Source organism: Neopsephotus bourkii, unplaced genomic scaffold, assembly GCF_033783945.1.
Source record: "Neopsephotus bourkii isolate Nb327-2 ecotype Australia unplaced genomic scaffold, CSIRO-AGI_Nbou_v1 NB_326, whole genome shotgun sequence".
NCBI classification, from domain to species: Eukaryota; Metazoa; Chordata; class Aves; order Psittaciformes; family Psittacidae; genus Neopsephotus; species Neopsephotus bourkii.
Window position 1 is genome coordinate 76,984 of NW_026900834.1, and position 24,667 is coordinate 101,650.

General features: G+C 66.6%; 1 protein-coding gene across 2 annotated transcripts; it reads right to left on the minus strand.

The window, feature by feature from the left end:
- Positions 1 to 383: 383 nt before the first annotated feature.
- Positions 384 to 24,404, minus strand: AGAP2 (ArfGAP with GTPase domain, ankyrin repeat and PH domain 2). Of its 2 annotated transcripts, XM_061347804.1 has the most exons (19): positions 24,214 to 24,404; positions 16,751 to 16,809; positions 16,514 to 16,601; positions 15,112 to 15,197; positions 14,887 to 15,028; positions 14,679 to 14,813; positions 13,072 to 13,193; positions 12,855 to 13,004; positions 11,840 to 11,920; positions 11,654 to 11,758; positions 9,613 to 9,754; positions 7,687 to 7,791; positions 5,600 to 5,740; positions 5,316 to 5,375; positions 5,006 to 5,157; positions 4,840 to 4,930; positions 2,961 to 3,183; positions 2,622 to 2,877; positions 384 to 594 (listed from the first exon to the last, which is right to left on the minus strand). In XM_061347804.1, the coding sequence occupies exons 1-19, from the start codon at positions 24,371 to 24,373 to the stop codon at positions 391 to 393; spliced, it is 2,502 nt and encodes an 833-aa protein (XP_061203788.1). In that variant the 5' UTR covers positions 24,374 to 24,404; the 3' UTR covers positions 384 to 390. The 2 variants fall into 2 exon arrangements, with proteins under 2 accessions (XP_061203788.1, XP_061203787.1); XM_061347803.1 differs by lacking the exons at positions 5,316 to 5,375; positions 24,214 to 24,404 and adding an exon at positions 18,613 to 19,685.
- Positions 24,405 to 24,667: the final 263 nt, after the last annotated feature.

A 24,667-nucleotide genomic window follows, 5' to 3' on the forward strand; every position in this document is an offset into this window, starting at 1 on the left:
TGGGGGGGGGGGGGTCACAGGTTCGGGGGGGTCTCAGGGCACAGTGTGGGGGGGGTTGTACAAAAGGGGCTGTAGAAAAGGGGGTCGGGGCTGCGCCTGTCACGGTGCCGGTGCCAGGGGAGATGTGGGGTGGGAGACCCATGGGGAGAGGTGGGACGGGGGGACAGGACCCGCGTCCGTGGGGAGCCGTAGGCAGGATGAGAGGAACGGGGTGACACGGGCGAGGTGACACGGCCAGCGCTGTCCCCATCTGTGCCCCACACCGAGGCACCGGGGGGGGGACCACGGTGCCACCAGCGCCGGCTGCCGGGCCCTGGCACGGGCAGAGGGACAGGACCGGGAGAGCTCCCGTGGACAGAACCGGGGCCGGTGGCAGCGGGGGGGCCGTGGCTACACCAGCGCCGTGTGCGGCTCGCAGGGCCCGCAGCCGCTCCTGCCGCCGGTGCCGCCGGTGCCGTCGGCGCTGTCGCCGGGCCCCTCCCCGGGGCAGCCGTGCTGCACCAGGATGTCCGCGCACTCCCGGCTCCCGGCGCGGCGAGCGTAGAACAGCGCCGTGTGCCCGCGGCCGTCCCGGGCCCGCGCGTCCGCCCCGTGCTGCGGGGACACGGGAGTGAGCGGCGCCGTCAGCGGGAGGGGATGCGGGGTGCGGGGGTGCGGGGATGAGGATGGGGGATGCGGGGGTGCGGGGATGGGGGGATGCGGGATGCGGGATGGGGGGTGAGGATGGGGAATGCGGGGGTGGGGGATGGGGGGTGGGGATGGGGGGATGTGGGATGCGGGATGGGGGGGGTGAGGATGGGGGATGCGGGGGTGGGGGACGTGGGGGTGGGGGACGAGGGGATGGGGGACGTGGGGATAGGGGATACAAGGATGGGGGATGTGGAGATTGGGGATGCAGGGATGGGGGATACAGGGATGGGGGATGCTGGGATGGGGGATGCAGGGATGCGGGATGTGGGGATTGGGGATGTGGGGATGGGGGATGTGGGGATTGGGGATGCGGGGATGGGGGATGCAGGGATGGGGGATACGGGTTTGGGGCATACGGAGATGGGGGATGTGGGGATTGGGGATGCAGGGATGGGGGATGTGAGGATGTGGGATATGGGGATGGGGGATGCGGGGATGGGGGATGCAGGGATGGGGGATGTGGGGATGGGGGATACGGGGATGGGCGATGCAGGGATGGGGGATGTGGGGATTGGGGATGCTGGGATGGGTGGGATGGGGGATGTGGGATGGGGGATGTGGGGATGGGGGATACAGGGATGTGGGATGTGGGGATTGGGGATGTGGGGATGGGGGATGCAGGGATGGGGGATACGGGTTTGGGGCATACGGAGATGGGGGATGTGGGGATTGGGGATGCTGGGATGGGGGATGTGAGGATGTGGGATATGGGGATGGGGGATGCGGGGATGGGGGATGCAGGGATGGGGGATGTGGGGATGGGGGATACGGGGATGGGCGATGCAGGGATGGGGGATGTGGGGATTGGGGATGCTGGGATGGGGGATGTGGGGATGGGGGATGTGGGGATGGGGGATGTGGGGATGGGGGATGCGGGGATTGGGGATGCAGGGATGGGGGATGCGGGGATTGGGGATGCAGGGATGGGGGATGTGGGGATGGGGGATGCGGGGATTGGGGATGCTGGGATGGGGGATGTGAGGATGTGGGATACGGGGATGGGGGATGCGGGGATGGGGCCTCTGGGGCTGTGGTTATCCCGAGGGGGTTGCGGTGTGGGGGGGTTCTGAGGCTCCCACATGTCCACTCCATGTCCCCCATGACCACACCACATCCCCCATGGCCACCCCATGACCACACCACATCCCCTATGGCCACCCCATGACCACACCACATCCCCCATGGCCACCCCATGACCACACCACATCCCCCATGGCCACCCCATGACCACACCACATCCCCCATGGCCACCCCATGACCACACCACATCCCCCATGGCCACCCCATGACCACACCACATCCCCCATGGCCACCCCATGACCACACCACATCCCCCATGGCCACCCCATGACCACACCACATCCCCCATGGCCACCCCATGGCCACACCACATCCCCCATGGCCACCCCATGGCCACACCACATCCCCATGGCCACCCCATGGCCACACCACATCCCCCATGGCCACCCCATGGCCACACCACATCCCCATGGCCACCCCATGGCCACACCACATCCCCATGGCCACCCCATGGCCACACCACATCCCCCATGGCCACCCCATGACCACACCACACCCCCATGGCCACCCCATGGCCACACCACATCCCCCATGGCCACCCCATGACCACACCACATCCCCCATGGCCACCCCATGACCACACCACATCCCCCATGGCCACCCCATGGCCACACCACATCCCCATGGCCACCCCATGACCACACCACATCCCCCATGGCCACCCCATGGCCACACCACATCCCCCATGGCCACCCCATGACCACACCACATCCCCCATGGCCACCCCATGACCACACCACATCCCCCATGGCCACCCCATGACCACACCACATCCCCTATCCCACCCCACAACCCCCATGACCCCCCCCATACCTCAGCCCCTCCCACCCCATGGGCACCCCGTGCCGTACCCACAGCAGCAGCTGGGTGATGACCACCAGCCCCATGTCGCAGGCCACGTGCAGCGCCGGGCGCCCGTCCCCATCCCCGCTGCTGACGTTGAGCTGCTCCTTCTTGCTGTGGGCCAGGAGCAGCAGCACCAGCTCCAGGTCCTTGTCCTGCACGGCGCGGAGGAGCTGCTCCGCCAGCGGCCCCTCGGCCTCGGGCAGCGGCGCCAGGAACAGCTTCTGCTCGTACTTAGCGCGGATCCAGGCCTCCCGCTCCTCCCTGCGGGCACGGGCGCAGCCGTCACGGGCTGGGGAACGGGGGGGAAGGACCCGGTCCCGGGGTCTGGGGGGGGCAGCACCCACCGGGAGGACTCGGGCGTGGGTTTGCTGCGGCCCCGCGGGCTCTTCTCCCAGATGCTGTTGGCGGTGGCGTTGCCGATGGAGGTCAGCACCAAGGTCAGCTCCCGGGGCCAATCGTCCAGGTCCAGCGAGCGCACGCGGGAGAGGTGCGTGCCCAGGTTGCGGTGGATCCCCGAGCACTCGATGCAGATCAGGGCACCCAGGTTCAGGCTGGCCCAGGTCGGGTCTGGGGGCGGGGGGGTATGGAGATGGTTGGTGACGCAATGGGGGCATCGCGACAACATGGGAGCGCCCCGGCTTGATGGCACCGCATGGCATTGGTGGCCCCTGGTGCCATGTGGCACATGGTGCTTCCTAGAGCAGGTCATTGGGTAACCCAATGGCATGACATGACCCATGCCATTGGTGGCCCATGGTGCCATGTGGCACATGGCGCTTCCTAGACCAGGTCATCGAGTAACCCAATGGCATGACATGACCCATGGCATTGGTGGCCCCTGGTGCCATGTGGCACATGGCGCTTCCTAGACCAGGTCATCGAGTAACCCAATGGCATGACATGACCCATGGCATTGGTGGCCCCTGGTGCCATGTGGCACATGGTGCTTCCTAGACCAGGTCATTGGGTAACCCAATGGCATGACATGACCCATGGCATTGGTGGCCCATGGTGCCATGTGGCACATGGTGCTTCCTTGCCCAGGTCATTGGGTAACCCAATGGCATGACATGACCCATGGCATTGGTGGCCCCTGGTGCCATGTGGCACATGGTGCTTCCTAGAGCAGGTCATTGGGTAACCCAATGGCATGACATGACCCATGGCATTGGTGGCCCCTGGTGCCATGTGGCACATGGTGCTTCCTAGACCAGGTCATTGGGTAACCCAATGGCATGACATGACCCATGGCATTGGTGGCCCTTGTGGTGTGGGTGGTGTGTGGTTGGTGGTTGTGGGTTGGGTTTGGGTTGGTGTGTGGTTGGTGGTTGTGGTGTTTTGGGTTTGGTGGTGTGTGGTGTGGTTGGTGGTTGTGGTTGGTTTGGGTTGGTGTGTGGTTGGTGGTGGTGTGTGGTGGTGTTTGGGTTTGGGTTGGTGTGTGGTTGGTGGTTGTGTGGTGGTGTTTTGGGTTTGGGTTGGTGTGTGGTGGTGGCTGGTGCCATGTGGCACATGGTGCTTCCTAGACCAGGTCATTGGGTAACCCAATGGCATGACATGACCCATGGCATTGGTGGCCCATAAATGCCATGGTGCTTCCTAGACCAGGTCATTGGGTAACCCAATGGCATGACATGACCCATGGCATTGGTGGCCCCTGGTGCCATGTGGCACATGGTGCTTCCTTGCGCAGGTCATTGGGTAACCCAATGGCATGACATGACCCATGGCATTGGTGGCCCATCATGCCATGTGGCACATGGTGCTTCCTTGCCCAGGTTCTTGGTGGCATGACATGGCACATGGTGGCTCCTCACCCAGGGCATTAGATGGCCCATGGTGACACATAGCACATGATGCTTCCTTACACACGTTGGCCCATTGGGTGGCCATGGTTGCACATGGTGCTTCCTCACCCGGGGCATTAGATGGCCCATGGCATGGCGTGGTCCATAGCATGACATCATGCGCCACACAGTGCCCAGGACATTGGGTGTCCATGTCATTGGATGGCCCATGGTGCCCCTGGCACAGGGTGCCCATGGCATTGGTGGCCAGTGACATCCCCTCATCCATGGCACCATCACAGCACACATCAACCTGTGGCACCAAGTGACCAACGGCTCCACACAGCCCCATGAGAGCAACGACACTGCCCAGCCCCAGTGTCCTGTGTCACTGTGTCACCACTGCCCCCCCGGCCCCCCATGTCCCCCCAGCACTCACTGGGAGCCCCGCAGTCCACGCAGAGCGAGTTGCCGCGGGCGTTGCGGATGGCCTGGATGGCCACGGCCTCACTCTGGCTGTCCATGCGTGCCTGGGGGGGGGACATGGGGACAATGAGCGGTGCCGGTGCCGCGGTGGCCCCTCCGCGGCCGCTGCTGAGCCCCACCTTGTTCTTGCTGCTCTCGCAGCACTGGAGGCTGGCCAGGATCTGGCTCTCGATGGCCTGCACCCAGGCATCGCGCTCCTCGAAGCTGCTCGCCTCGAAGTGCCAGGTCTGCCCCGTGCTGGACACGATGAGGAACTCGAAGCTCTCCTCTTCTGCAGGAGCAAAACCCCAAGGCCCCAAACCAACGGTGGGTGGTGGGGCAGGGGGGATCCAACCCCCTATGGGTGCCCCAGCACCCACAGCACCCATAGGTCCGCAGCAGAGGATGGAGCAGGGCAGGAGGAGCAGGGGGAGCCAGGGGAGCCGTTACCTGTTTTATACAGATTTCTTAAACTACCAAAGCTTTTTAGCTTCCACATTTTGCGCTTGGCTGTGGGAGGGTCCGGAGCAGCGGGGGCAGAGAGAGGAAAGTGGGGGACAGTCACCAGAGCCGAAGCACCAAGCCCCAAGGGACAGGGGACAGTGCGAGGGGTGCAGGGGGGGACAGAGCAGGTGGGGCTCAGCAGTGGTCGAGCATCCAAGGGCATCGTCCCCATGGATGCGGCAATGGGTCCGTGGGCATCCAGGGCCTGAGGGACCCATGCGTGGCCTCACCTTCCGCCTGCCCGGCAGAGCCCTCCGTCTTGGAGGGCGTCATCAGCTTCTTCCTCCGGTGCTTCTTCCTGTCCATGAGCGGTGATGGTGGCGGCTCCCGCCCGGCACTGCCAGGGCTGGAGATGGCTTCGAAGGGGGCATCTGTGGGGACGCCAACACCGATGGGTGCTGGGGACACCGGGACCACCAGGGCCAGCGGGGCCAAGGGGGTCACCAGGGGCACCAGAGTCACCAAGCACACCAGGGTTGGTGACCATTGAAGCCACCAGGGTGGCCAGGTCCACCAGAGCCACTGGGTTCTCCATGGGCACCAGGTTCACAACTGTCACTGGGGCCACCAGGCTCACCAAACCCACTGGGGTTGCTGAGCTACCCAAAGCCACCACGGTCACCATGGAGTCCAAGATCACCAGGGCCACCAAGGGCCAAAGGGTCTCCGGGTTTACCAGGCCCACGGGGTCACTGGAACCAACATGGGATGGGACAAGGGGACAGCAGGAAGGGACACAGGGCCCCTGGTTCTACCCTGGGGTGGTGGCCGGGTCCATTGGGACAGGAGGTAATACAAGGGGGCAGGAGGGGGGTCAGGAGGAAGAGCAAGGGGGCAGGAGGGGGGCGGGGGGGGCAGGAGGGGGGCAGGAGGGGGCAGGAGGAGGGGGGGCGGAGGGGGCAGGAGGGCGGGGCAGGAGGGGAGGAGGGGGCAGGAGGCAGGAGGGGGCAGGAGGGGGCAGGAGGGGGCAGGAGGGGGCAGGAGGGGGCAGGAGGAGGGGGCAGGAGGGGGCAGGAGGGGCAGGGGGGGGGGGGAGGAGGGGGCAGGAGGGGGGGGGCAGGAGGGGGCAGGAGGGGGCAGGAGGGGGCAGGGGGGCAGGAGGAGGGCGCAGGAGGGGGCAGGAGGGGCAGGAGGGGGCAGGAGGGGGCAGGAGGGGCAGGAGGGGGCAGGAGGGGGCAGGAGGGGCAGGAGGGGCAGGAGGGGGCAGGAGGGGGGCAGGAGGGGGCAGGAGGGGGCAGGAGGGGGCAGGAGGGGGCAGGAGGGAGGGGGGCAGGAGGGGGAGGAGGGGCAGGAGGGGGCAGGAGGGGCAGGAGGGAGGGGGCAGGAGGGGGCAGGAGGGCAGGAGGGGGCAGGAGGGGCAGGAGGAGGGGGCGGGGGGGCAGGGGGCAGGAGGGGCAGGGGGGCAGGAGGAGGGGGCAGGAGGGCAGGAGGGGGCAGGAGGGGCAGGAGGAGGGGGAGGAGGGGCAGGAGGGGGCAGGAGGGGCAGGAGGGGGGGGAGGGGGCAGGGGGGCAGGAGGGGGCAGGGGGGCAGGAGGAGGCAGGGGGCAGGAGGGGGCAGGGCGGGGGGCAGGAGGGGGCAGGAGGGGGCAGGAGGGGGCAGGAGGGGGCAGGAGGAGGGGGCAGGAGGGGGGCAGGAGGGGCAGGGGCAGGAGGGGCAGGGGGGGGCGGGGGGGGGAGGAGGGGGCAGGAGGAGGGGGCAGGAGGGGGCAGGAGGAGGAGGGGGCAGGAGGGGCAGGGGGGGCAGGAGGGGGGGCAGGAGGGGGCAGGAGGGGGCAGGAGGGGGCAGGAGGGGGGGCAGGAGGGGGCAGGAGGGGGCAGGAGGGGCAGGAGGGGGGGCAGGAGGGGGCAGGAGGGGGCAGGAGGGGGCAGGAGGGGGCGGGGGGCAGGAGGGGCAGGAGGGGGGGCAGGAGGAGGGGGCAGGAGGGGGCAGGAGGGGGGGCAGGAGGGGCAGGAGGGGGCAGGAGGGGGGGGGGGCAGGAGGGGCAGGAGGGGGCAGGAGGGGGCAGGAGGGGGGAGGGGGGCAGGGAGGGGCAGGAGGGGGGGCAGGAGGGGCAGGAGGGGGCAGGGGGGGGCAGGAGGGGGGCAGGAGGGGGGGCAGGAGGGGGCAGGGGGGGGCAGGAGGGGGCAGGAGGGGAGGAGAGGGGGCAGGAGGGGCAGGAGGAGGCAGGAGGGGGGGCAGGAGGGGGCAGGAGGGGGCAGGAGGAGGGGGCAGGAGGGGGCAGGAGGGGGCAGGAGGGGGCAGGAGGGGGCAGGAGTGGGCAGGAGGGGCAGGAGGGGGGGGCAGGAGGAGGGGTCTGGAGCTGTCGCTGTCGCTCACCGGAGCCGACTCTGGCGCTGGAGGCGGACGCGCAGCGCTGCAGGGACCGCTCGCCCTTACCCGGCACCTTCAGCCCTGGCTCAGGGGGGAGGCTGAGCCCCACGGCTGGGGGGGGGCACCAGTGACCCCCGGTCCTGCAGGACCACCCCATTGCCACCAGCACCCCCAGCTCCTGCTGAACCCCCATTGCTGCTGAACCCCCATTGCCACCAGCACCCCCATTGATGCTGAACCCCCATTGCCACCAGCACCCCCATTGCTGCTGAACCCCCATTGCCACCAGCACCCCCATTGATGCTGAACCCCCATTGCCACCAGCACCCCCATTGATGCTGAACCCCCATTGCCACCAGCACCCCCATTGATGCTGAACCCCCATTGCCACCAGCACCCCCATTGATGCTGAACCCCCATTGCCACCAGCACCCCCATTGCTGCTGAACCCCCATTGCCACCAGCACCCCCATTGATGCTGAACCCCCATTGCTGCTGAACCCCCATTGCCACCAGCACCCCCATTGATGCTGAACCCCATTGCCACCAGCAACCCCCATCGTATGCTGAACCCCCATTGCCACCAGCACCCCCATTGATGCTCAACCCCCATTGACACCAGCACCCCCCATTGATGCTGAACCCCCATTGCCACCAGCACCCCCATTGATGCTGAACCCCCATCGCCACCAGCACCCCCATTGATGCTGAACCCCCATTGCCACCAGCACCCCCATTGATGCTGAACCCCCATTGACACCAGCACCCCCATTGATGCTGAACCCCCATTGCCACCAGTACCCCCATTGATGCTGAACCCCCATTGACACCAGCACCCCCATTGATGCTGAACCCCCATTCGACACCAGCACCCCCATTTATGCTGAAACCCCATTGCCACCAGCACCCCCATTGCTGCTGAACCCCCATTGCCACCAGCACCCCCCTTCGATGCCGAACCCCCATTGCCACCAGCACCCCCATTGATGCTGAACCCCCATTGCCACCAGCACCCCCATTGCTGCTGAACCCCCATTGCCACCAGCACCCCCATTGATGCTGAACCCCCATTGCCACCAGCACCCCCCATTGCTGCTGAACCCCCATTGCCACCAGCACCCCCATTGCTGCTGATCCTCATTGCCACCAGCATGCCCAATCGCCGCGCGCGCGCGCGCGCGCGCGCGCGCGCGCGCGCGCGCGCGCGCGCGCGCGCGCGCGCGCGCGCGCGCGCGCGCGCGCGCGCGCGCGCACCCCCATTGCCACCAGCACCCCCATTGATGCTGAACCCCCATTGCCACCAGACCCCCATTGATGCTGATCCCTCATTGCCACCAGCACCCCCATTGGCACCCCCATTGCTGCTGAACCCCCCATTGCCACCAGCACCCCCTTTGATGCTGAACCCCCATTGCCACCAGCACCCCCATTGATGCTGAACCCCCATTGCCACCAGCACCCCCATTGATGCTGAACCCCCATTGCCACCAGCACCCCCATTGATGCTGAACCCCCATTGACACCAGCACCCCCAGCTCCTGCTGAACCCCCATTGCCACCAGCACCCCCAGTGATGCTGAACCCCCCATTGCCACCAGCACCCCCCATTGCTGCTGAACCCCCATTGCCACCAGCACCCCCCTTGATGCTGAACCCCCATTGCCACCAGCACCCCCAGCTCCTGCTGAACCCCCATTGCCACCAGCACCCCCATTGATGCTGAACCCCCATTGCCACCAGCACCCCCATTGATGCTGAACCCCCATTGCCACCAGCACCCCCATTGATGCTGAACCCCCATTGACACCAGCACCCCCATTGATGCTGAACCCCCATTGCCACCAGCACCCCCATTGCTGCTGAACCCCCATTGCCACCAGCACCCCCATTGATGCTGAACCCCCCCCGTCCCTGGGCTCTCCCCGCACTCACCCCCCCCCTCGTCTCGCAGGAGCCCGTTGGCGCTGGGGGCGGGGCTACAGGCGGAGATCGCGCGGGGGGGGCGCTTCCCCGGGACCTTGACCGTGGTGCGGAGCAAATCCATCTCCTTCCCATGGGTGCTGTGCAGGTAATCCTGTATGGGACAAGGAGGGGACACCGGTAATCCTGTATGGGACAAGGAGGGGACACCGGTAATCCTGTATGGGACAAGGAGGGGACACCGGTAATCCTGTATGGGACAAGGAGGGGACACCGGTAATCCTGTATGGGACAAGGAGGGGACACCGGTAATCCTGTATGGGAGAAGGGAGGGACACCGGTAATCCTGTATGGGATAAGGGAGGGACACCGGTAATCCTGTATGGGACAAGGAGGGGACACCGGTAATCCTGTATGGGACAAGGAGGGGACACCGGTAATCCTGTATGGGAGAAGGGAGGGACACCGGTAATCCTGTATGGGACAAGGAGATGACACCGGTAATCCTGTATGGGACAAGGAGGGGACACCGGTAATCCTGTATGGGACAAGGAGGGGACACCGGTAATCCTGTATGGGACAAGGAGGGGACACCGGTAATCCTGTATGGGAGAAGGGAGGGACACCGGTAATCCTGTATGGGACAAGGGAGGGGACACCGGTAATCCTGTATGGGACAAGGAGGGGACACCGGTAATCCTGTATGGGACAAGGAGGGGACACCGGTAATCCTGTATGGGAGAAGGGAGGGACACCGGTAATCCTGTATGGGAGAAGGGAGGGACACCGGTAATCCTGTATGGGACAAGGAGGGGACACCGGTAATCCTGTATGGGAGAAGGGAGGGGACACCGGTAATCCTGTATGGGACAAGGAGGGGACACCGGTAATCCTGTATGGGACAAGGAGGGGACACCGGTAATCCTGTATGGGACAAGGAGGGGACACCGGTAATCCTGTATGGGACAAGGAGGCACGGTAATCCTGTATGGGACAAGGAGGGGACACCGGTAATCCTGTATGGGACAAGGAGGGGACACCGGTAATCCTGTATGGGACAAGGAGGGGACACCGGTAATCCTGTATGGGACAAGGAGGGGACACCGGTAATCCTGTATGGGAGAAGGAGGGGACACCGGTAATCCTGTATGGGACAAGGGAGGGGACACCGGTAATCCTGTATGGGACAAGGGAGGGGACACCGGTAATCCTGTATGGGACAAGGGAGGTGACCCCGGGTCCTGTATGGGACAAGGGAGGGGACACCGGGTCCTGGATGGGACAAGGGAGGTGACAGCGGGTGCTGGATGGGACAAGGGAGGTGACGCCGGGTCCTGGATGGGACAAGGGAGGTGACACGGGTCCTGTATGGGAGATCCTGATGGGAAAGGGAGGGGACACCGGGCCTGGATGGGACAAGGGAGGTGACAGGGTTCTGGGAGAAGGGAGGTGACACCGGGTCCTGGATGGGACAAGGGAGGTGACGCCGGGTCCTGGATGGGACAAGGGAGGTGACACCGGGTCCTGGATGGGACAAGGGAGGTGACACCGGGTCCTGGATGGGACAAGGGAGGTGACAGCGGGTCCTGGATGGGACAGGGAGGGACCGGCCTGGATGGGACAAGGGAGGTGACACCGGGTCCTGGATGGGACAAGGGAGGTGACAGCGGGTCCTGGATGGGACAAGGGAGGTGACAGCGGGTCCTGGATGGGACAGGGGAGGTGACGCCGGGTCCTGGATGGGACAAGGGAGGTGACAGCGGGTCCTGGATGGGACAAGGGAGGTGACGCCGGGTCCTGGATGGGACAGGGGAGGTGACAGCGGGTTCTGGATGGGACAGGGGAGGTGACGCCGGGTCCTGGATGTGACAAGGGAGGTGACAGCGGGTCCTGGATGGGGCAAGGGAGGTGACGCCGGGTCCTGGATGGGACAAGGGAGATGACGCCGGGTCCTGGATGGGACAGGGGAGGTGACGCCGGGTCCTGGATGGGACAAGGGAGGTGACGCCGGTCCCCCGGGCTCGGGTCGGGCGCTGCGGCCGCGGGCACTCACGTTCACGCTGGGGTGGTAGAGCAGGAGCCCGTTGCTGCTCAGGGTCACGTATTTCTTCTTCCACTCCTTGTTGAGGGAGTTCCCGCTGCGCTTGAGCAGGAAGCTCTGGGCAGGGACAGGGACAGGGACGGGGCAGCGCTGGCACCGGGGGGGGCATCGCCGCTTCCCCCCGCGGCCAAAACCCACCTGCTTGATGGGTACCGGCACGGAGCGGGCGGTGCCGGGGCCCTCCAGGCTCCGCTTGTCCGAGTCGCTGCCACGGCGAGTCTGAGGGGACAGGGACCGGGATGGGGACCGGGATGGGGATGGGGATGGGGACAGGGACCGGGATGGGGATGGGGATCGGGACAGGGACAGGGTCAGGGACGGGGACAGGGACGGGGATGGGGACAGGGACGGGGATGGGGACGGGGACAGGGACAGGGATGGGGACAGGGTCAGGGACGGGGACAGGGACGGGGATGGGGACAGGGACGGGGATGGGGACGGGGACAGGGACGGGGATGGGGACGGGGACAGGGACGGGGACAGGGAAGGGGATGGGGATGGGGACGGGACAGGGAAGGGGATGGGGATGGGGACAGGGATGGGGATGGGACAGGGATGGGGACAGGGACAGGGGATGGGGACGGGACAGGGGACGGAACAGGTACAGGGACAGGGATGGAGAAGAGAGAGGGACAGGGGATGGGGACAAGGACAGGGATGGGGAGAGGGAGAGGGGATGGAACAGGGACAGGGATGGGAGAGGGACAGGGATAGGGCAGGGACAGGGATGGGACGTGGACAGGGACAGGGGACGGAACAGGTACAGGGACAGGGATGGGGATGGGGATGGGAAAGGGACAGGGACAGGACAGGGACGGGGACAGAGGATGGGGACAGGGAAATTGGACACATGAGGCCAGGGCACCCATCCCCCAGTGGCACCAGGGTACCCAAATGCCTCCTTGTGCCCCGCTGGGAAAATATGGGCGCCACATGTGCCCTGAGGCCACCACCCATTCAAAGGCACACCATGGATGCCACATGCCCCCTGTACTGCCAGAGCACCGTGGTGAGGCACCCTAGATCCACATGATCCCCTGTGTCACCACCCTGCCAAGAGGACACTATGGTGGCTCTATGTCCCCTGATGGCACCACCCTCCCCAGGGGACACTGAGGGCACCACACGTCCCTGCTGGCGCTCGGTCACTCACGGCGAAGAGGCTGGTGCGGCGCTTGGCCCCGCGGTGCAGGGAGCTGGGGGTGCCCGGGGCCATGGGGGTGTCGCTGCGCAGGTCCCGGTGGGTGACGTTGGGGGTGGAGGGCAGCGAGGACGAGTAATCACTGGTGTGGCCGTTGCTGGTCTGGGGGCACAGCGGGGTCAGAGCCGCCAGCGGGGCCCCATGGCCGGGGGTGGCTGATGGGGGGTACCTGGCCAGGGTGGGAGCCCCCGAGCGGGGTGGAGGCGGTCGAGTGGCTGGGGGAGCTGGGCAGGGACTTGCAGGAGGCCACGAGCTGCTGCTGCTTCCTCAGCGCCACCACTTTCTGCGCCACTGCTCCAAGAGCCTCGTGTCAGGTGGGACGTGGGACATAGGACATGGCACCGAGACCCCAGCCACCACCATGGCCCATCACACCTCCATCACAGCCATGGTCCCATCACACCTCCATCACAGCCATGGTCCCATCACACCTCCATCACCACCATGGTCCCATCACACCTCCATCACCACCATGGTCCCATCACACCTCCACCACCGCCATGGTCCCATCCCACCTCCATCACCACTACAGTCCCATCCCACCTCCATCACCACCATGTCCCATCCCACCTCCATCACTAGGCATGATCCCATCACACCTCCACCACCACCATGTACCGTCCCACCTCCATCACCACTACGGTCCCATCACACCTCCACTGCAATCATGGTCCCCATCCCACCTCCATCACCTCCATGGTCCCCATCCCACCTCCATCACCGCCATGGTCCCATCCCACCTCCATCACCACTACAGTCCCATCACACCTCCATCACCGCCATGGTCCCATCCCACCTCCATCACTAGGCATGGTCCCATCACACCTCCACCACCACCATGTACCATCCCACCTCCATTACCACCACGGTCCCATCCCACCTCCATCACCAGCCATGGTCCCATCACACTTCTACCACCACCACGGTCCCATCCCACCTCCATCACCACTACAGTCCCATCACACCTCCACTGCAATCATGGTCCTCATCCCACCTCCATCACCGCCATGGTCCCATCCCACCTCCATCACCAGCCATGGTCCCATCACACTTCTACCACCACCACGGTCCCATCCCACCTCCATCACCACCATGGTCCCCATCCCACCTCCATCACCACCATGGTCCCCATCCCACCTCCATCACCACTACGGTCCCATCCCACCTCCATCACTGCCATGGTCCCATCCCACCTCCATCACCGCCATGGTCCCATCCCACCTCCATCACCACCATGGTCCCCATCCCACCTCCATCACCGCCATGGTCCCCCTCCCACCTCCATCACTGCCATGGTCCCCATCCCACCTCCATCACTGCCATGGTCCCATCCCACCTCCATCACCGCCATGGTCCCATCCCACCTCCATCACCACCATGGTCCCATCCCACCTCCATCACCGCCATGGTCCCCATCCCACCTCCATCACTGCCATGGTCCCATCCCACCTCCATCACCGCCATGGTCCCCATCCCACCTCCATCACCACCATGGTCCCCATCCCACCTCCATCACCACTACGGTCCCATCCCACCTCCATCACCGCCATGGTCCCATCCCACCTCCATCACCACCATGGTCCCCATCCCACCTCCATCACTGCCATGGTCCCATCCCACCTCCATCACTGCCATGGTCCCCATCCCACCTCCATCACCACCATGGTCCCCATCCCACCTCCATCACCACTACGGTCCCATCCCACCTCCATCACCACCATGGTCCCATCCCACCTCCCTCCACCCCGCTGTCCCCCCAGCACTCAGGGCACCCACCCTCGGTGAAGACCCTGTCCACGTTGAGGCCGTACGTGGCGCAGGTCTCGTAGTAGAGGCATCTCCTCATGTCCCCGCAGAGCGCGCGGGCGCGGGCGTCCTCCACCACGCGGGGGCTGGAGGAGCTGATCTTGTCTGTGGGGAGCAGCGGTGAGGGGGGGCTGTCCCCTCCCCACGCCGGCCCTATGGGGGTCCCCCCCCGGCTCACCCTGGGTGCCCACCAGCGCCAGGGCCACCTCAGCGGCGCCCCGGTGGGTGAGGAGCAGCTCGTGGAGCTTCACCACCTCCTGGAAGCTGCCTTCGCTCTCCAGGCTGAACACGAAGATGACGGCGTCGGCCCAGACGGAGAACTGGGGGGGGGGGGGGGGGCACGAATAGGGGGGGGTCAGAGCCCGGCCCCGCTGCTGGAACCCCCGGCCCGGCCCGCACCCACCTCTGGGTCCGGGGCTCCTCCTTCCTCCCGGATGAGCAGGAGGTGGCTCTGGCCATCGACCGTCACCTCGCGCTTGAACTGCCCACCTGAGGCGGGGGAGAGCAGGAGCCCACGCTGAGCTGCACCCATGGCCGGAGACCCAAAGGGCTCCAGCACCCCACAGCCATGAGCAACCCATGGCCATGAGCACCCCACATCCATGAGCACTCAATGGCCATGAGCTCCCCATGGCCATGAGCACCCCATGGCCATGAACACCCCAGGGCCATGAACACCCCACGGCCTTGAGCACCCCACGGCCATGAGCACCCCACAGCCATGAGCACCCCATGGCCATGAGCACCCCACATCCATGAGCACTCAATGGCCATGAGCACCCCATGGCCATGAGCACCCCACGGCCATGAGCACCCCATGGCCATGAACACCCCAGGGCCTTGAGCACCCCACAGACACAAGCACCCCATGGCCATGAGCACCCCATGGCCATGAGCACCCCATGGTCATGAGCACCCCATGGCCATGAGCACCCCACATCCATGAGCACCCCATGGCCAGGAGCAACCCACAGCCACAAGCACCCCATGGCCATGAGCACCCCACGGCCATGAGCACCCCATGGCCATGAGCACCCCATGGTCATGAGCACCCCATGGCCATGAGCACCCCATGGTCATGAGCACCCAATGGCCACGAGCACCCCATGGCCATGAGCACCCCACGGCCATGAGCACCCCACAGCCATGAACACCCCACGGCCATGAGCAACCCAATGGCCATGAGCAGCCCATAGGTTGGAGCACTTCATAGCCTTAAGCACTCCACGACCTTGAGTCCCCCATGGCCATGCCCAACACTATGGCCTTGACTGTCCTCTTGGCCCTGTTCAGAACCATGGCCTTGTCCATCCCATAGTCATGGGCTAAGCTCAGGCCCTTGGTCATGCCCAACCCTGTGACCATGCTCAGCCCCATTGATCATAGTCCATCCCTATGGCCTTGTCCATCCCACGGCCAAGCTCAAGCTCATGGTCATGCCCAACCCTACTATGACCATGTCCATCCTCACGGCCATGTCCATCCTCACGGCCATGTCCGGCCCCACAGCCGTGTCCATCCCCATGGCTGTGTCCATCCCCATGGCTGTGTCCATCCCCACAGCCGTGTCCATCCCCATGGTCGTGTCCATCCCCATGGTCGTGTCCATCCCCGTGGTCGTGTCCATCCCCATGGTCGTGTCCATCCCCATGGTCGTGTCCATCCCCGTGGTCGTGTCCATCCCCATGGTCGTGTCCATCCCCATGGTCGTGTCCATCCCCGTGGTCGTGTCCATCCCCGTGGTCGTGTCCATCCCCGTGGTCGTGTCCATCCCCGTGGTCGTGTCCATCCCCGTGGCCACTCACTCTCGGTGGGCTCCAGGCCCACATAGGAGCCGGTGAGGAAGCGATGGACGAGTGCAGACTTCCCACTCCTGCTGCTGCCCAGGACACCCTGGGGACAGAGCAGAGGAGGTGTCAGGGTGCTCATGGACACAGGGGCATGGGGACATGGGGACACGGGGACAGGGGCATAGGGCCATGGGGACACAGGGACAGGGCCATGGGGACACAGGGACAGGGCCATGGGGACACGGTACCCACCAAGCGGATCTCGGGGATGGAGTGACCCAGGGTCCATTCCTGGCTGTTGACCAGAGCCTCTGTGGGGCAGGAGAAGGGTGGGACGGTGCCAGCAGCCCCAGGCCGGGCCAGGCCACCCCCCACTCGCGCCGCAGCACCGGCAGCAGCCGTGGGCAGCACCCACCGTCACCAGGCAACGCACCGGGGGCGGCGGAGACGTGACGCGATGTGCGGGGACGGGGACATGGAGCCCGGCACGGGATGGGGATGGGGTGGGAATGGGGGTGAAGCGTGGCAGGAGGACGTGGCCTGGCACCAGGACACGACGGGCACCAGGATGTGTCATACCATGAGGACACGACAGGCAGGCACCAGTACGTGGCCTGGCACAGGGAGATGATGGGCACCAGGACACGACGGGCACCAGGATGTGTCATACCATGAGGACACAACAGGCAGGCACCAGTACGTGGCCTGGCACAGGATGTTGATGGGTGCCAAGAGGCAACACGGCACGAGGGCGCAGCGTGGCATGGGGACACAACAGGAACCAGGGCACGATGGGCACCAGGACACGATGGCACAAGGATGTGGTGTGGCAAGAAAACACGGCATGGCACGGGGAGCCAATGGGCACCAGGACCCAACGACACCAAGATGCAGCATGGCACGGGGAGCCAATGGGCACCAGGACCCAACGACACCAAGATGCAGCATGGCACGGGGAGCCAATGGGCACCAGGACCCAACGACACCAAGATGCAGCATGGCACGGGGAGCCAATGGGCACCAGGACCCAACGACACCAAGATGCAGCATGGCACGGGGAGCCAATGGGCACCAGGACCCAACGACACCAAGATGCAGCATGGCACGGGGAGCCAATGGGCACCAGGACCCAACGACACCAAGACGCAGCATGGCACGAGGACCCAATGGGCACCAGGACCCAACGACACCAAGATGCAGCATGGCACGAGGAGCCAATGGGCACAGGACACGATGGCACCGGGGTGTAGTGTGGCAAGAAAACACGGCATGGCACGAGGAGCCAATGGGCACCAAGACCCAACGACACCAAGACGCAGCATGGCACGAGGACACAGTGGGTTTCAGGGCGCGACGGGCACCGGGGCGCAGTGGGGCACGTGACAGGCACGGGGACGTGACGGCTGAGGCACACACGATGACATGGGAGGCACGAGGCCGTGCGGGACACGGGGACACGGGGAAGCAGCACACGCTGGGCACGAGGATGAGCCCGGCCCCGTGCACGAGGACACAGCGTGGCACGAGGATGTTCCCTGTGTCCCCCCCCAGCCCCTAGGCACCATGAGAAGGGAAACTGAGGCCGGGCGAAGGCAGAAGGTGCCTCCCTTTCCTGTGCCTCAGTTTCCCCGGTAGAGGTGGGGTCAACCTGCTCCTGTCCCCCTCTTGCACCCCATGGCACCAGGGGGACAGACGGACAAGGGCAGAGGATGGATGGATGGATGGATGGATACGCAACGGGTGTCACAGATGGCAGGGGGATGGACGGACGGATGCCAGGACAGGAGGACGCATGAGGGCTGAGCCCCACAGACCCACCACAGCAGGGAAACTGAGGCACAAGCGCCCCACAGCACCTGAGGCCACTTAGGGGTGTCCTTGACTTGGTGCCCAGCCCCCAGCCATGGGGTGCAGACGGGTCCCAGCCCCACACCCCCTCCTCAGCCCCATTGCACCCATTCTCACCCCACACATCCCCCCCAGCCCCATGGGAACACCGAGGTGCTGCCCCACAGCCTACAGCAGGGCCGGTCTGTGGGACCCGCGCCCCCCCCCCCCAATTGCACGGCGCTCACCGGGGGCCATGGGGAAACTGAGGCACGTCCGGTACTCACGGGGGGGGGCCCAGGGGGGCGCGGGGGGGGGCGCGGGGCTCTTGGCGAAGATGCCGCTGATGAACTTGAGCATCTTGCGGTCGCGGGTGGAGGCTCGGCCGCCTTCGCGCCCCCGTTTGAGCCCCGTCTCGGTACCGGCGGCACCGGGGGGCGCAGCGGGAGCCGGGACCGGAGTCAGCCCCGCCGCGCCCGGGGGGAGGTCGCTGTAATCCAGGGTCTTGCTTTTGCCTTTGTGCGGGGAGAAGCGACCCCGTCCCGGCGGCCGCGGCCCCGCCTCAGGTCCCGCTTTGCCCCCCGCGGCTTTGGGCCGCCCCTTGCCCTCGCCCTCGGGCCACGAGAGGCGGCTGCCCCCGGCCCCGCTCGCGGTCGCCTTCAGGGGCCCTTTGGTGGCCTTCAGGGGCTCCCCGGGGGTCGCCACTTTGAACGGCTTCGTCCCGGTCAAGCGGAGCCGGCGCGGCCCGGCCGAGGGGTGCGGGGAGGACACGGGGTGCGGGGGGGGCTTGGCCAGCTCCGGGGTCACCTCGGGGCACCCCCAGGTTGCCTGGGCCAGCAGCGGGGGCCGCGGGGTCGCCAGGGCGGGGGGGGGGCGGCCCCGCTCCCCTGTGGCCTCCAAGGTGCCCTTGGACCCCCCTCGCGGGGTGAGGTCGGGTTTTGGGGGTACGGCGGGGGGCAGGGAGGCCGCGGAGGGTTTCGGGGGGACGGCGGGGGGCGGCGGGAGCGCAGACGGGTCCGGTTTGGGGGGGACAAGCGGGGGTTGGGGCGGGGGAAGAGACGCCGGGTCGGGTTTGGGGGGTACAACCGGAGGGGGGGGCAGGGGGGGCAGCAGGGTCGGGTCGGGTTTTGGGGGTACAACGGGGGGGGTGGAGGCGGGAGAACGGGGCCGGCGGGAGGAGCGGCGGCGGCGGCGGCGGCGGCGGGGCGGGGAGGGGGGGCCGAGGCCTCGGTGATGGGCGCCGGGCCCGGGCTGGGGGTGCGGGGGCTGCCGGGGGGGGCCGCAGCGTCGGGGGGCCCGGTTGTACTTATCCAGAGAGCGTCCTGGCGCTGGAAGAGCCGCTCGGGCCGCTTCGTTCTGCCGCCGCCACCGGGATCCTCGGGGCGGGCGGCATCAACCGGCCTCCCCCCGGGGCGGGGGGACCCATCGCTGCCCCCCCCCGCCGCCGCCGCCGCCGGCTCCGGTTCTCCCGGCGCTGCCGCCACCGACTCGAGCTTGACGAGGGTGAGGGAGATGAGGAAGGTTGTGCGGCGCTGGAGGCCGCTGGTCCTGCTCATGGGTGCGGGCAGGGACCCCCCCCCCGGCCCGGGCAGGAGGCGAAGCCCCCCCCTCGCTGTCCCTGTCCCCGTCGCTGTGTATCCGCGTTCCCCCCCCCCGTTCCCGGTGTTCCCGGTTCGCTGGAGGATGCTCGGCGCCGTCCCCACCCCCGGCCCTGCCTCCCCGAAGCCTTTCCCCGCTCCTCGCCCGCCCCCGGAGGGGTTGGAACCGACACCGCCCCCCCCCCCCCCCCCCCCCCCCCCCCCCATAACACCCCCCCCCCAACAGAACAAACCCCTCCCGGAGCGAGCAACCCTCTCCCCGGGTTAAAGACCGGGGGCACCGTGAGGGCCCCCCCCCCCCCAAGGATGGGGGCTGTGGATGTGGGGGTCCGGGGGGGGGGGTTATAGGTTGGGGGGAGTCTGTTGGGATGGGGGTGGTGGGGAGAGGGGGCATCGAGGAGCATGGGGGGTTATAGGAGGTGTATGAGGGGGTGATGGGGAGGTATAGGGGGGCTATAGGGGAGTTGTGGTGTGATTATGGGGGGCTATGGGGGGGGCTATAGGGCGATTATGGGGGGTTATGGGGGGGCTACGGAGGTGTTGGGGGGTCCCTGTTTGGGGGGTCCCGTGGGGGTGCCCACACACGATCCCGGCCGCAGCCTCCCTTTGCCCGTCAGGTTTTTAGCATCAACCCCCCTCTCCCCCCTCCCGCATCCCGTTATCCCGTTGCCGTGGCAGCGGCGGGGCCGGAGATGGAGCCCTACGGGCGGTCCCCAGCGGCTCCCCCCCCAATCCGGGCCTGTGTTCCCCCCCCCCCCGGGGGGTGCTGTGTTTCGGGGGTCGTTCCCCCCCCCCCGCTGCCTTCCCTCCCCCCTTGTTACTGCCACATTCCCGCTGCTCGTGACAGAACCGGGAGCGTCGCCCCAGCAACGCGCCCACGGCGCCACCGGGATGGATGGATGAGGGGGGGCACCCCTTGATCCCCCTCCTTGTCCCTCCCTGTCACTAGGGGGGTGACACGTGATCCCCTCACAGCCCCCCCATAGTGCCACTGTTGCCCCCCACCCATTCCCAGTCCGTCCCAGTCCCTCCCAGTGCCCCCTCCCCGCAGCCTTCAGGAGACAGGCTGGGTGCCCGCCCATCACCCATGGGTGGCTCTTGTGTGTGTCTCCCCCCAACTATGGGGGGGTCAAGGCGAGTCTGACACCCCCCCCCCAACCAGTCACATCCCCATCGACATCCCGAAGCCCTGCTGCCCCCGTTGGAACTGTGGGGCTGAGGGGGAGGACAGAAGTACCCACAGCGGGTGAGAGCTGGGCCCTGGGGTGCGGGTGCTGGTGGGGGGGGGGTCCCTGTGCCCCCCTATCCGTGGGTACCACTTTCTGGGTGCTTAGCAACGAGGCATCCCCCTGCTTACTGTTGCCATGGCAACAGTGCTGGGGAGATGCCAGCACACGGGGGGGGGAGGGGGGGCGTGCAGGGATGCAGAAGGGGGGCACAGAGATGCGAAGGAGGGGCACAAGGATGGGGGGGCACAAGGATGGGGGGACGGGGTTGGGGGGCACACGGATGTGTGTGTGGGGTGGAACCAGCACCCAAGTCCCTGGGGACACCACCCCATTGGACACCCCCCAATGGGGACCATGGGATGGGAGAGCACCCCCCACCCATAGCACCTCCATGGGGCCCTCCAGAATCAGGGCCCCCCCCCACCCCCCCCACCCCCCCCCGGTGCTGGCCCCCCCCTCGAGTTGAGGAAACGGCGCCAACGTCACCGACCGCAGCCCCGGGCTGAGGCACCGGAAACCAGCAAAGGCGGCAGCAGGAGGAGGCAGGGGAGGGGCTGGGGACCCCCAAACCCCCCCCGGCTCTGACCCCCCCCAGCGTGGCCCCAAGTGGGTCCCGGGGGGCACTGGGGATCCCCAGCCTCGAGCAGCGTCAAGGGAGGGAGCCAGGACCCCACAGTTTGTGGAGGCCCTGAGGGGAGCTGGGGATCACAGGGACCCCCTCCCCGTGTGTGTGGGCGCCAGCTCAGGATGCGGTGTGGGGCAGGGAGGACCGGTGTCATGAGCTGTCTGGCTGCCCATCACCCAGCCACCGTCCTCCTGCCCACCCAGCATCATCCATCCCTCCCTCTGTCCTTCTGTCCGTCCAACCATCAAAACACCATCTCACCAGCCCCCATCTGTCTGTGCATGCATTCATCCCTCCATCCCTCTGTCCCACAACTCATCCATCCATCCATCCATCCATCCGTCCCACATCCCTCTGTTATCCACTGTCAATCCCTCTGTCCATCCACCCTGCTGTCCATCCATCTGTTCATCCACACATCCTTTGTCCCTCCATTCATCCATCCATCCCTCCGTCCGTCCATCCATCCCTCCGTCCGTCCATGCATCCATCCATCCATCCATCCATCCATCCATCCATCCCTCTGTCCATCCATCCATCCATCCATCCATCCATCCCTCTGTCCGTCCATCCATCCATCCATCCACCCATCCATCCATCCATCCGTCCGTCCATCCATCCATCCATCCACCCATCCATCCATCCATCCATCCGTCCATCCATCCATCACCCATCCATCCATCTATCCCTCCATCTGTCCATCCATCCATCCATCCATCCATCCATCCATCATCCATCCATCCATGCCTTCCTCCATCCATCTGGCAATCTACCCCCCTGTCCATTCATACATCCATCATCCCACTGTTCATCCCTCTGTCCATCCCCCTGTCCACCCATCCATGCATCCATGCACCCATCACTCATCCATCCATCCATCCATCCATGCATCCATGCATCCATCCCTCATCCATCCATCATCCATGCATCCATCCATCCATCCCAACATCCATCTGTCCACCCGCTGTCCATCCCTCCTGTGTTCACTCACGCATGCACCCACCATCGCTCCATCCATCCCCCTGCCCATCTCTCTGCGCACCCATCCGTCCACCCCCCTGCCCGTCCCTCTGTCCATTCACACACCCATGCATCCCCTGTCCATCCCCTCTCCATCCCCCTTGTCCATCCCCTGTCCATCCCCTGTCCATCCCCTGTCCATCCCCTGTCCATCCCCTCTCCATCCCCAGTCCATCCCCTGTCCATCCCCTGTCCATCCCCTCTCCATCCCCTGTCCATCCCCTGTCCATCCCCTCTCCATCCCCTGTCCATCCCCTCTCCATCCCCTCTCCATGCCCCTTGTCCATCCCCTCCTCCATCCCCTGCCCATCCCCTGTCCATCCCCCTTGTCCATCCCCTGCCCATCCCCTCTCCATCCCCTCTCCATCCCCTGCCCATCCCCTGTCCATCCCCTCTCCATCCCCTGCCCATCCCCTGTCCATCCCCTCTCCATCCCCTCTCCATCCCCTGTCCCATCCCCTCTCCATCCCCTTCCATCCCCTCTCCATCCCTCCATCCCCTGTCCATCCCCTCTCCATCCCCTGCCCATCCCCTCTCCATCCCCTCTCCATCCCTGTCCATCCCCTGTCCATCCCCTCTCCATCCCCTCTCCATCCCTCTCCATCCCCTGTCCATCCCCCCATCCCCTCTCCATCCCCTCTCCATCCCCTGTCCATCCCCCTTGTCCATCCCCTCTCCCATCCCCTCTCCATCCCCTTCCATCCCCTGTCCATCCCCTGCCCATCCCCTGTCCATCCCCCTCCCATCCCCTGTCCATCCCCTGTCCATCCCCTCTCCATCCCCTCTCCATCCCCTGTCCATCCCCTGTCCATCCCCTGCCCATCCCCTCTCCATCCCCTCTCCATCCCCTGTCCATCCCCTGTCCATCCCCTCTCCATCCCCTCTCCATCCCCTGTCCATCCCTGTCCATCCCCTCTCCATCCCCTCTCCATCCCCTCTCCATCCCCTGTCCATCCCCTCCCATCCCCTCTCCATCCCCCCCATCCCCTCTCCATCCCCCCCATCCCCTCTCCATCCCCATACCTGGTGCCCCCCATCCCCTCTCCATCCCCCCCATCCCCTCTCCATCCCCCCCATCCCCTCTCCATCCCCCCCATCCCCTCTCCATCCCCCCCATCCCCTCTCCATCCCCTCTCCATCCCCCCCATCCCCTCTCCATCCCCCCCATCCCCTCTCCATCCCCGTCCATCCCCTCTCCATCCCCTCTCCCCATCCCCTCTCCATCCCTCCATCCCCTCCCCATCCCCTCTCCATCCCTCCATCCCCTGTCCATCCCCTGTCCATCCCCTGTCCATCCCCTGCCCATCCCCTCTCCATCCCCTGTCCATCCCCAGTCCATCCCCCTTGTCCATCTTCCCTCCCTCCCTCCCTCGGCCCCCGCTGTCCCCCCCCCCCCCGCTCCCCGTATCCCCGCACCTCGCAGGTCTCTCGCGGCCGCCGCCAGCGCCCGTCGCAGCCGGGGCTCGGTCACGGCCTCCACGAGCGCCCCGAGCGCGTTCAGGCTCCGCTTGGCCTCCTCGTGCCGCCGCACCTCGGCGCGGATGGCGGCGAGCGCCCGGCCCCGGGCCCCGCTCATGGCACCCGCGGGGCTGCGGCGGCCCCGGCCCCGGCCCCGGCCCCGGCCCGGCCCCGCGCATCCGGCCCCGCGCTTCCTGCGGGACGCGGCGCCTGCAACGAGCCCGGACACGCAACGGCCCGGGCCCAACCCGGCCCAACCCGGGCCCAACCCGGCCCAACCCGGCCCAACCCGGCCCAACCCGGCCCAACCCGGCCCAGCGCCGCCCGCGGCACGCGTGGGGACGCGCGAGGAGCCAGCTCCACATGGGACACAGCAGGGACACAGCAGGGACACAGCAGGGACACGCCAGGG

Bases quoted from the DNA above. Each gene is read 5' to 3' on its own strand.
- AGAP2 (XM_061347804.1), bottom strand. From the start codon at position 24,373: ATGAGCGGGGCCCGGGGCCGGGCGCTCGCCGCCATCCGCGCCGAGGTG. The intron at 11,921-12,854 runs GTGAGTGACCGA...CTGTCCCCTCAG, and splicing joins GCCGCACCAGCCTCTTCGCC to ACTCGCCGTGGCAGCGACTC. The intron at 11,759-11,839 runs GTGGGTTTTGGC...GTCCCTGCCCAG, and splicing joins TGCCGGTACCCATCAAGCAG to AGCTTCCTGCTCAAGCGCAG.